Here is a 12,368-nt window from a genome sequence, read left to right on the forward strand (position 1 = left end):
ATTTCTAGAGATTATTGAAGCTCCATATTGTGTACAGGATATTTTTTATTGGATTTGTATGTATGGCGCAGTAGACTGCGCCAAAGCTTTACTTGAAGGAGAAATTTTCGTTGTAGATCCTAGTGTTCTTTTTAAATATGGATTATATCCATTGCATATTGTGGGTGAAGATTTCTCGTATGATATGGTTGACTTATTACTTTGCCACGGGGCTTGGACTGATGTTAGAACCATAGAAGGTGAATACGTGGGTGACTTGCTGCCTCTTAATATAGCACTTGAAATGTTAAGATAGATGATGAATTGCTGCAATTTTATTTGAGTTGTTTGGTAGAGCCAATAAATAAGCCATTTGATCTACACACTATTTCTTCTTCTTTTTTTGATTCTTGCTTGACTGTACTTTTTGTTTGGCTGGAACAGTTATCATAGATACCTGTCTGATTGGACTCCGAAGCAGTTTATTTTCCAGTTGATTGTTATTCTTTCCCTGCTGCAAATGGTTTGTTTTGGCTACAAATTTAATTTGTCTTGAAAGAATATTTTAGCTAATATATGCATGTAATTAGGAGCATGTGACCGATTTTTGATGGTTGCTTATTATATTTAAATAATGCTTGTGCAGAAAGTACCATTAGGAACGAATAGGTTGCTTGCATGGGACACAAAGGATGTCAATAATATATTTAACCATTACGCTATGGAGGGAAAAACTTATTGCAATGGTTGCTCTGCTGATGGTGGCTCGATTAAAGATTATGGTTCCCAGCACGCTGCAGAGCAATGATAGTTCTTGTTTAGGAGGCATATTATCCACCAATGGATCCTTGAAGAGATTGCATTACTAACCAATTAGGAGGTCGAATTAATGTGCAGAGGTAAAAATTGTAATTGGAGGCTTATGAATAAGAAGGCAGTGATGACAAATGCGTTGCTGTTGGGGCTGGTGATGTTACTGAAACATATAGGCAGTCTGTACGATATCATGTAAGCTGTTCAAATGCTTGGTTTTTATTTTTTTTTATTAATATTATTTTAAAAAAATAAAATAAAATTTGCGATTGTTTCTTAGGGTGCACTTCCACCCACATTATGGTTGAACCAGCTGGATGTTTAGTACCAATTTCGAATGTTGGTTTATTATTGAAAGTGGTTACTTTTCCAGTACGCTCAAGTATTCTTCGGTCACCGGAGAACAAACCGGCCGCGTAAACATCCATATCTGATATCAGATCAAAGTGCTTTAAGCCCTTTGCAGAGAGAACGGTTATATCTAGAACACGATACTCCATGTTGTAATGATTTGTGATTATTGTGTGTGTGTGTGTTTACTTATAACATTATAAATAGGTAGAGTGATTTGTATTTATAAAGAGAGAGTAACTTGGGGCAGAAGTACATTAGGGTTTCTAGAACTTTCTACATCGGTGTGGATTTGTTTTTGGAAACTTGCTTTCCAAGATCCCTCACTTTTGGATAAATTATATCAAAAACTTTTATCTCACTATTAGAATTTAACAATTCTAGTCAAATTAAATTAATAATTGGGAGATTAAATACATGCACTGCACCCGCAGCCGAACCCCAAAAAAAAAAAAATATTGGGGTGGGGGGGGTGGAATTATGATAATTTTTAGGAATTTTAGTGGGGCAATAGAAATTTTTACAAGTATATATATCAAAATGAAAAAAAATATCAAGGCATACTGGTAATAAAAGAAATCTCTTAGATTCGTGTTTGACTGCAGCCAGCTCGGTTTTGAGATTCTCAAAATTTTGAGAGGCCCTAAGCGAATTTTCAAATGCCAGGCCTCTATATATAAGGTTTCATCTATGGATGACAAAAATTCCCACTTGCCCTTCTTAGACCACCCCTTTTGGGGGCGATTTTGGGGAACCAATTATGTAAAATGGGGACGGGGGATGGGATTGCTTTGAAAATCCCATTGGGTTTTGGGGAATGGTTGTCCCGCTTTACCCCGTCCCGAATATATTATAAATTTATTATTTACATATATACTATAATATATATCTAAAATAGGTTAAGATTATATTAAGGGATGGCAAAAATCCTTATCCTGGCATGGCTTCACTCCATTTGGGGTAGTTTTGGAAAACCGATTATGTAAATAGGGACGGGATGAGGCTGCTTTGAAAAATCCGGCGGGTTTTGAATCGGTTATGGGGGTGAAAAAATTAAATGGTAATAGGAATGGAGAATGAGATCCCCGCCCCAAACCGACCCATTGCTATCCCCAGTTTCACCGGCGTAAAAAAATTATAATAGTGCAAAATTTTCATTAAAATGAGCGATTGAAATAATTTGGGGCCTAAGGCAAATATATATATATATATATATATATATATAAGTGTGCAATTTTCATTAAAATGAACGATAAGCACCAAGGGCGGCTCATAATAATTTAGGGCCTTAAACGAAAATTAAAAATTGGCCTTTTAATAATATATTAATATTAAATAATATTTATTTAAAAATAATCATTCTTACTTTGTGAAATACAAAATTACTAATTAGATTCTTGTATTTAATTTTGGTTAAAATATACAAATATATGAAATATATATATAAATAAATTTATAATAACAAAAGTTAATAAAACTAAAATATAATTAAAAAAAAAAAAGAACAATAGAACTGGATTTAGAAAGCCCCAATCCAATGCTCCTACAAATTCTTCAATAGAATAAAAATGAGTTCAAATTGATAGTAACAAGTATTGAGTGGAGAAGAAAGAGAACTATAAATTTATAATGAGAGAGGAGAAGAAAGAGAAATATATTTTTGTAAGGAATTTTAAAATTTTGAGACCTTCCAAATGGGAGGCCCTAGGTGACCGCGTAGATCGCCCTAGGCCGGCCCTGATTGCACCTTTAATTAGTTATTTATTTTTTCGTTTAAGAAACATATTTACACACTCTTTTTGTCTTTATGCGATTTGAACCTACCACTAAAATATAACCTTGGGTGTACACCTTTATATGAATTCACCTTTTTTTTTTTTTTTTTTCCTTCCATAAATTGAATAATGTAAATGCGCACACCCTTATACTTTATTCTCAATAATTGAATCAAGGATGATAGTGTCATTTCTTAAAAAAAAGTGGAGTGCATTTACTACCTCAATACCTATTTTTTAACACATTCACACACAAATTTTGATGACGTGTGTCAGGTAAAAAATCTCACACACACACAACTTTTGCTCATACACCCTCGATTTTAAAAACTCTTATTTTAGAGGGTGAAAAAGTACCACTATATATTAATAACAAAAATTCTATTTAAAGTAGGAAAATTAATTGACAAAATGTAATTATTTTAAGAGCAAATTGTAATTAATGAATCTTTGGGTAAGGTTGTTTTTTTTTAAGGTAAAAGGCGATTGTATAAATAGAAATATGTACAGTACAAAAGTTAGCCTGAGAAAGGCCTGGAGAAAAGAGATACAATGCGACAACCCAAATAAAGAGTAAGACCCAGCAGACCAGCCCCCTAAGAGGCCCAATTAAGACACAGTTACTCCAACAGTAAGAAAACATGACAGTTAATCCCACAATCCGGTAAAGCAGCCATTGAATAGCAACAAGGTGGAGCAGTGATGATATTCTTCACCAAATAGATCCTAATCCGGTGGTCGCGGTGGCGGCCGGAGGATGGAGAAAGGAATGTCCCATTCACATACAATCCACCTATGAATTGGGGAATCAATAGGAGGTTTAACCATCAATTTGAATTGTATAAATTCAAGAACTTTTTAAAGAAGGGAATTCGCTGAGATTATTTTCTTCTTTAAGATTTTTATTTATTTATTTGTTTGTTTCGTACTAAAAGAACTTGTGAGCAATCTGAAATTAACAAATGATCACCTTTTTGCCAAATTGTGCTAAGAAACAACCGAAAAAATCAGCCATATCATATATTTATGTATTTAGGAGAATTATATACCCTTAGATGATTGTCAAATAAATTTTAAAGCTTGTTTCTCATTATCAATTAATATACTTGAATATGGATTCAAATCAATTGTTGTCGGACTACCTTTTTTATTCATCATCATTAGGATTAATATCATTCTGGCACCACAACTTGTTGGAAGATCATGTTCACACAAGAACAATGGAATCTCTCTCAATGGATCATGAACACTTGGCTATTGTTTCCTCATTCTCTAATTACATTAATAAAGAAAATTGAAAGAGTAAAACTGAATAAAGAAAAAAAGATTGAACAGAAATAATGTAACATTCAAATCAAACCCTAAATAATATTTACAATTAGCAATCCACATGGTGTAGATTTTAAATTAGGAATTATTACATATAGATGGTGCTAATGATTTATATTTATTATTTAATGGAGTCAAAGTCGATCTCATAGTTTCAAAAAAATGAAATTGACCAAAATGCTGACGTGAACATAAAAAAACATTGTTTACCCTCAGACTACTTTTGTGCATTAGGTATCACTTTTGTTTTAAACATAGAGGTACCACTTTTATTTATATAGGTACCACTTTTGTGCATCAGGTACTTTTTTCGGTAACACAAAAAGTGATACCTGCTACATGCCTATATGCCTAAAAGTAATACTTCAACAAGGGTAAATATTATTTTTTCATGTTTTTATTTTTTCAAAACTACCAGAGTTTGATTCCATCAAATGATAAATATAGATCATTATTACACCAAACAGAAGGAATGCCTGTGCTTCTTCTGCATCCGTTCAACTCCATACTTTATCGCATCTGTCTCTGCAGCAAACACATACAACTGCGGTGGACGATGTGGCGGTGCCACCCCTGGAGGTGGCTGCGCACACCAATACATGGCGAAGTCATAAAATTTCTCCGGCGGCGGGGCAACAAACTTTTCATCGAACCTGTAACAAAATTTCAGCTTAGCGTCTGTAGTCTTTCCGGTGGGATCACGCACCTTGTGCTCCATGAAACGTTCTCCGGCGCGGCCTGCTTTTTCAAGAAGCTCGTGGAGGCGGATGGTGACGTAGCCAATGTCTCGGTCACCAAGAACTTTGCGCTTGGACCGGAGATTGAGCCTGACAAAGTGGTCGGTGGGCGTGGCCAGGTCGGATTCAGCCACCGAAAACTTCATGCGGTGGTTCCATTCGGGGCTCTTTCCGCTGCCACGGCTGTTGGTGGGAGTCCTCTGTTCAGTTCTCTGGTCACCGGAGATCAACCCCGTCACGTAAACGTCCATGTCAGATATAGTATTAACTTTTGTTAGGCCTTTCGCAGATAAAACGGTGATAGCTAGAACACGATAATCCATGTTGTAGAATCAAAATCCTCTTCAGTAGATATTTTCTGCTCTGAAAAAAGTAATAACTGAAAAAGTGTGTTTATACTTTATAATATTTAGAGAGATCGAGTAGTTTGTATAGAAAGAGACAGTAACAACTCACGGATAATTTATAGTCAACACTTTCGTAATGCTGTTTGCGCAGGATTTGGATTACTTTCCAAATACTACTTCATGTCCAATTTTCACTTTGGATAAAATTTCTTATCCACTTGAGATAAAATAAAATAAAATAATAAAAAAAAACCAAACACGGGTTGTTTTATTTAAAAATAAATAAATTAAATGACATAAATTTCTTTATATATATAAATATATATTGTAGACAATAGTGGTTCTTAGAGCACCCATTGTTCACGATCCGGGAGTAAAATTCTCTTCCAATCAGAAAATAGTTATTTTTTTTAATAAGGTTGTAACTTCTATTAATCAACCTGTATATAATTTGTTTAACAAATTAATTACTTAAGTTAATAAATGTCTAATTTAAGCAAAAAAAATTCAGTTTACTAGTTGTTATTTGATTATGATAGAAAACCCGAATTATTATTGGGTATCTTTCGCCGAACCTGCCAACTGTAACGGATAGACATTTATCCATTTACCTAAAACCTTAAATTGTTGAGTATTTATACTCATCTTTAACCTCACAAACTATTGAGCATGTATATACATACACATATATATATATACATATACATATATATGCTTTTGTTGGATATTCTCTTTGCTGATTTGATGATATTAATACAATCATACCTATATCTATATGCGTATATATATGTATGATTTGATATTTGAGTTTTTTGATCAATTGCAGTACTTAAGGAAACCACCATGATATGTTTCAGGAATTTTTTTTCCCCAATTTTCCTTTTATTTTCTGCACTTCATTATTCATTTTTCGTTCGAAATCAGTGTGATTGAATAGAGTTTTTTTTTTTCGTAATTGGTACTCACACACATATCTCTTCTGAGACCCCTCATCTCCCTTTGCGAGGCAAGAGACTGATACCGCATGCCACTGTGGAACTCTCACACTTTAAAAATGTCATGGAATTCACACACTTTAAAAATGCCTTAATGAACTTGACCAAGTAAGATTCGGTGATAATTATGAAATAACCATTCGTTTCCACTCTAAATTTAGTATCAGTTTAACCAACATTAAGAAAAAAAATAAATAAAAAAGAAAAAGAAAAAGAAAGAGTTATTATAAAAGACACATTGTTTAATTATATATATATATATGAATTAATGGGCAGAGATAACTATCAGCAAGAACAAGGTCCTTTCTTAAATAGTCAAGGAGGAAATTAAGTGTTGTTGTTAATTACCGAAAAAAAAATTTAAGTTTTGTTGTTCTTTGGATTGCATCTATTATTAGAGTAAGAAATAAAATCAAGAGAGTAAAATTGAAGAAAGAAGAAAAGAAATAACGAAAAAAACACAATGAAGAGAAATTGTTTAACATTGAAATCATGCCCTAATTACAATTAACAATCCATAACAAGTTCCAAGAGCCAGCGACACCAAACCCACCATCGATCATAGGAATTCATACCAATAAACCCAACGCATATTCTTGCATTGGATGATATGGCAGCGCCACCCCTAGAGGCAGCTTACAGCCCATGCCCGGCAGATAAAAAATTTCTGCCGCCGCCGCCGCCGGCAGTACAATGAACTTAACATCAAACTTGTAAGAAAATTTCAGGGTAGCGTCAGTAATCTTTCCGTCTGGATCACAGACGTTGAACTCGACGGCGTGTACTCCGGGAGCGGTTTTGAGAAGTTCCCGGAGGCTTATGACGATGTAGCCGATGACTCGTCGTTCACCAAGAATGCGTTCGGATCGGAGCTGGAAGCAGACACAAGGGTCCTCACGAGGGTTGGCCAGATCTGCCTCTGCCAAATAGAACTCCATGCGGTGGTTCCACTCGAGACTGCTGTTGGCGCCACGCCTGGCGCTGGGAGTCTTACACTCAAGTATTCTTGGGTCACCGGAGAACAAAACGGCCGCGTAAACATCCATTCATATCTGAGATGAGATCAAAGTGCTTTAAGCCCTCTGCAGAGAGAACGGTTATATCTAGAGCACGATACTCCATCTCCGGTAGTGATTTTCTATCAATTGTCAGTTGTGTATGCGTGTGTTTATTTATAAGATCATATGTAGAGAGAGTGGTTTGTATTTATAAAGAAAGAGTAACTTGGGCGAGGTACATTTGGGTTTCTAGTACTTTCTATAGCGGTGTGGATTTGTATTAGGAAACTTCCTGTTCAAGATTAACTTTTGGATAAATTATCTCAATCGGCACTTTTATCTCACTAAATAGAATTTAACTATTCTAATCAAATTTAATTATAGCTAGCTGGGAGATATATTTACGCACTCTTTTTATCTTTAGGCAATTTTAACTTATCATTAAATTATAATCTTGGATTTGAACTTATCATTAAACAACAATCTTTGAGTTACCGCAATACATACATATATATATTTTTACACACTCACACGTAACTTTTGATGAGGCAAGATGGGTAGCCCAATTAATTGACACTTTCCTGAGTTGTGTGGAGCTCAGGTTTGATTCACCCCATCATCCCTTTTCTTGCCGTGCGCACACACAACTTTCGGGCATACACCCTCGATTTTTGGGTCAAATATCTAAGATTTTCACTTTTTGATAAAGAGGATTGATATTCTGTCCGTTCAAATTGGCTTAGTCGTAGTTCGAATCATACATATAACTGTCACATAATTGTTTTGACAACCCCTCTTTATCTCTCTGATTTCTCCACAGTGGTATGTTCGTTCTACTATTTCCTTCATTATTTCTCTCTCTAACTCACGGTTCTCTCTTTTCCATTTTGCAAAATTGAAGGGAAAACAAAGCATTGAAAAGCCTCTATTAGTTCAAAAAATCAAAGGGAAAAATACATATCAATGTATATGTTTGCTTGAAGAGAAAAAAACAAACCCTAATCAGATTAAAAAAAAAAAGAACCTTCAAAAGTTCATTACAAAGTGGATGCGATCTCTATTTAATCTTCATTTTTGACGCTCCACCAGGCCCTTCATCAACTCCTCACCTAGTACGCCTCCCAAAGGATCTTTTCCCAAAGGTTGTTAAGTCCTACCCTCTCCTCTGACACCATGTTCATCATCCAACTTCTTGTTATGTTCATATATATATATTTTTTTCAATATATATTTTAGCTTCTATATATTGCATAAGTTTTGGGGATTTGGTTAGGAAAAAAAAAACCCTTCAAAAGTTCATTACGAAGTGGATGCGCTTTCCCTTTAATCTTCAATTTGATGCCTCCACCAAACCCATCATCAACTCTTTACCGAGTACAGCCTCCCAAAAGATCTTCTCCCCAACGCTGTCGAGTCCTACCCTCCCCTCTTACATTTGAACAATAATTTTTTATAACTTTGTATTGGTATTGGTTGAAGATTTTTGAATGAGAATAATGTTTTGTTTCTTCTAACTTTGTATGTCTTTTTGTGGTTGATTAAATAATAGGCATATTGATTTAAGTTTTGTTTAAAAGTATATCGTTATTTAAAAAATAAAAAGATTTTTTAATTTTAAACTACAACCATGAGGTTACTGTACAACTTTGTATGAATACATTTTTTCTTTTCTTTTTTTTTTTTTCCCTCATAAATTGAATAATGTAAATGCTCGCCCTAGCTTATACTTCATTCTCAATAATTGAATCAAGTATGATAGCTTCATATATAGAGAGAGTGACAACTGAGTTAATTTCTGGTCATCATTCTCACGTTGGTGTTTGCGTAGTATTTGGATTACTTTCCAAATACTACATGAAGTGTCCAGTTTTCACGCTGGATAAAATTTCTTATCCACTTGAGATTAAATAAACGCACTTCGTTTTTCGTTTTAATTTTATTAAAATAAATGACATAAACTTTATTAAAATAAATGTCACAGACTATGGTGGCTCTTAGAGCACCCATTGTCTACCACCCGTAGTAAAAATTCTATCAGATGGTTCTAAAAAAATTCGAATTTCTGACTAGTATAATGTGGAGTAATTCTTTCTACATGCTATCTCATTGAAGTTAAATCTTTAAGAACGAGAATATCATTTCACATTTAGAGTGAAGTGAATTTAATTTAAGGTACGAATATTAATTCACCTAATGCTTGTGTAACTATTATAATGCTTATAAGTAGTAAACTAGCGCCTAGAATTTGGAATCGGATGAAATTTAGTACAAAGTTTGAATTAGATTTCTTCTAATCCCAAATCCAAATAGTGAATTCGGTGCTACCAACGTACCATAAGGATAAATGGCAAGAATAAATCACTCACTGCCAACTTAGTACTTCATCTCACCTTGGAAACAATCAGAGCCAAACTCTTGTCTTCTATTTTAGAGCCTCTCAGTGATAGAAGAATTGCACTTGAATGGGAAATTCCGGAATCAGTGATCTGTCCACCAGAGAAACCACCGGAGTGCAATTGTTGACCAGTAACGGTCATGTGAACTTGTTTGCTTGGATTAGGCTTGGGCTTCTAATGCTGTCTTGTTTGTGCCTATTCGGCTTCATCTTTTGTAGTTAGCATTGGCCTTACTTCTTATGGGCTGTACTATGTTTCTTATATTTATACAATTGAATTTTAACTTTCAAAAAAATAAAATAAATAAATGGCAATGAATATCCGTATAACAATAGATTGAGATTTACAATTAATATTTTTTTGGAACCAATATAACTTGGGAACAAATTCAGATTAAGAAAAATTATTATAAAAAAGATATTTAGATAATAAATCATCAGATGATCTCTTAGAGCACCCATTGTCTACCATCCGTAGTAAAAATTTAGAGAAGGTATTTAGGTAATAAATCATTAAATGATCACTTAATAACTACTTATCTTCTCTAAACTATTTTTTTTTTTTTTTTTAAGTTCTTCTCTTCCCTAAAGTTCATGGTCACTTTAAACTATATATAAAATATAAATTTTCCAATGTTTTAAAAAAAAATCAAGTATTTGATTAAAAAATTAGCCAATGGATTGGAATTCCACCCAACCTCTCATTTGGAGAGGTGCATTTGTACCAACTGGACTATTGCTCAAATGACCTTCAATGTTCATTGAAGTACTTCGTACTTGGTTTTCTTTCTTTCTTTCTTCTTCTTCTTCTTTTTTTTTTTTTTTTTTTTTTTTTTTTTTTTTTTTTTGAACTAAAAGTCCCTTTCGTTGTAACAGCCATAGTTATGCCCTATGTTTTTTTTTTATTTAATCAAATTTTTGAAGGGTTAAAAAAAATAAAAGAATTCTTATATACTTCAAGTTCTATTAATTGAATTTCACCTCCATCTCTCTAATTAGGGTTATCAAAGCAAAAGAGAGAAAAACAAAATAGTGACACTGAACAGAGATAATATACCCCATTTAATAGTTACAATTAAAAATCCGCACAGCGTCGTTTTTAAATTACAGTCAAATCAATCCCTAATTAATACAATATTTATCAATAATCAAATCAACTAATTAACTAAAAAAATTACTATAAACAAAACGAATAAATCTTATATTTCAATTTGGATTCAAGTAGATAGGTGAAATTAAAAAAAAAAAAAAACCTTTTCCAAAATTCACAAAACTAGCTATACAATTTGATAGAGAACTCATTGTGATGAAAGTAGACGAATGATTCAAATATGGAATAAACAACAAATGCACGTAACTAGATAGAGTGATTAGGGTTTTTAGCACAAAATAATCCCAAAAGGTACTTGTAAAATTCGAAAAATTAAGTAAATCACATGAATCTGCCACACATAGAACAAAGTGGACGAGATGGCGGCGCACAGCCCTTGCCTTGCGGCGGTGGTGCCCTTACAATGAAGTACTGTTCATCAAACCTATAAGACAATTTCAGCGTAGCGTCTGTAGTGTTTCCGCTGTGATCATAGACCTTGAGCTGCACGACGCGTTCTCCAGCGGCGCCTTTGAGGAGCTCCTGGAGGCTGATGAAGACATAGCCGATGACCCGCTGGTCCCGCTCACCAAGAATGCGCTCGGACTAGAGCTGGAAAAGGGCATATTTGTCCATGTCGTTCTTAGCCACGGGGAATTTCATGCGCTGGTTCCATTCGAGGCTGCTTCCGACACGCCTGCCGCTTTGAGTAATCTTCTGAGTTCCCCGGTCGCCGGAGATCCAACACGAAACATAAAGATCGATATCAGAGATGAAATCAATGTGCTTGAGGCCTTCTGCAGAGATAACGGTGATATCTAGAACACGATGCTCCATGTTTCCGTAACAACTCTCTAAGATGTAAAAAAGTAAAAACTGAAAGACGATGAGTGTGTATATGTGTGTTTATAGAGAGAGTCGTTTGTATATATAGAGAGAGAAACTGGTATTAGTATCGGATTTAGATTGGGAAACTTGCGTGATAAGTAACTGTAATCACTTTCAAATTGGAAAATCTGCATCAGAAGCAAATTAGTTTCCAAATAGGAAAATCTTGGTCGGAAATAAGCTTTAATCTTATTAAATTATTAAGTCTCAATACTCATTAAAATTTAATAATTTTAGTAAAATTTAATAATTTTAGTGAGATTAAATAAATGCACTTCAAGTTTTTGTTATTTTTAAAAAAAAAAATAAATGACGTAAATGTCCATTATGCTTCATTATCAAACATTGAATTGAGGACGATAATATTATTTCACATGAGTTCAATTTTTTTTGTAAGAACATTAAAGTGTGGTGCTCCCAAAGAAAATTCTATATAAAATTGGAATATTAATATATTGCATGTATAATTATTATAATGGTAAATTGCACTGAATCTTTTTGTAAAAATATATTTTACAATTAATTCATGGATTAAACTTGTTTTTGTACCAAAATAACTTTTGAACAATTTGAAATTAACAATTGCCCACTTTTTAGTGGTGGCCACAGATCGGATCAGATTAGGCATTAAATCTAATCCAATCCAATCCCTACGAATTGGTGAAAATTGA

The 12,368-nt window shown here is 33.8% G+C and overlaps 2 protein-coding genes across 2 annotated transcripts; both read right to left on the reverse strand.

Annotated features, from left to right (window-relative positions):
- Nucleotides 1–4,701: 4,701 nt before the first annotated feature.
- On the reverse strand, nt 4,702–5,307 carry LOC132301164 (uncharacterized). The gene has a single exon (XM_059798439.1). The coding sequence runs from the start codon at nt 5,305–5,307 to the stop codon at nt 4,702–4,704; it is 606 nt and encodes a 201-aa protein (XP_059654422.1).
- Nucleotides 5,308–6,895: 1,588 nt separating this feature from the next.
- Nucleotides 6,896–7,372, reverse strand: LOC132301165 (protein SRC2-like). Its single transcript, XM_059798440.1, has one exon. It carries the CDS (start codon nt 7,370–7,372, stop codon nt 6,896–6,898), a length of 477 nt encoding a protein of 158 aa, XP_059654423.1.
- Between the last annotated feature and the right edge of the window lie 4,996 nt (nt 7,373–12,368).

This window comes from Cornus florida, unplaced genomic scaffold (genome assembly GCF_030987335.1).
Source record: "Cornus florida cultivar Cherokee Brave unplaced genomic scaffold, ASM3098733v1 CherokeeBrave_3.0.0_Hap2_Chr03, whole genome shotgun sequence".
Taxonomy (NCBI): domain Eukaryota; kingdom Viridiplantae; phylum Streptophyta; class Magnoliopsida; order Cornales; family Cornaceae; genus Cornus; species Cornus florida.

Excerpts from the sequence above, each read along its gene's own strand:
- LOC132301164 (XM_059798439.1), bottom strand. The coding sequence starts at position 5,307 with ATGGATTATCGTGTTCTAGCTATCACCGTTTTATCTGCGAAAGGCCTA.
- LOC132301165 (XM_059798440.1), bottom strand. The coding sequence starts at position 7,372 with ATGGATGTTTACGCGGCCGTTTTGTTCTCCGGTGACCCAAGAATACTT.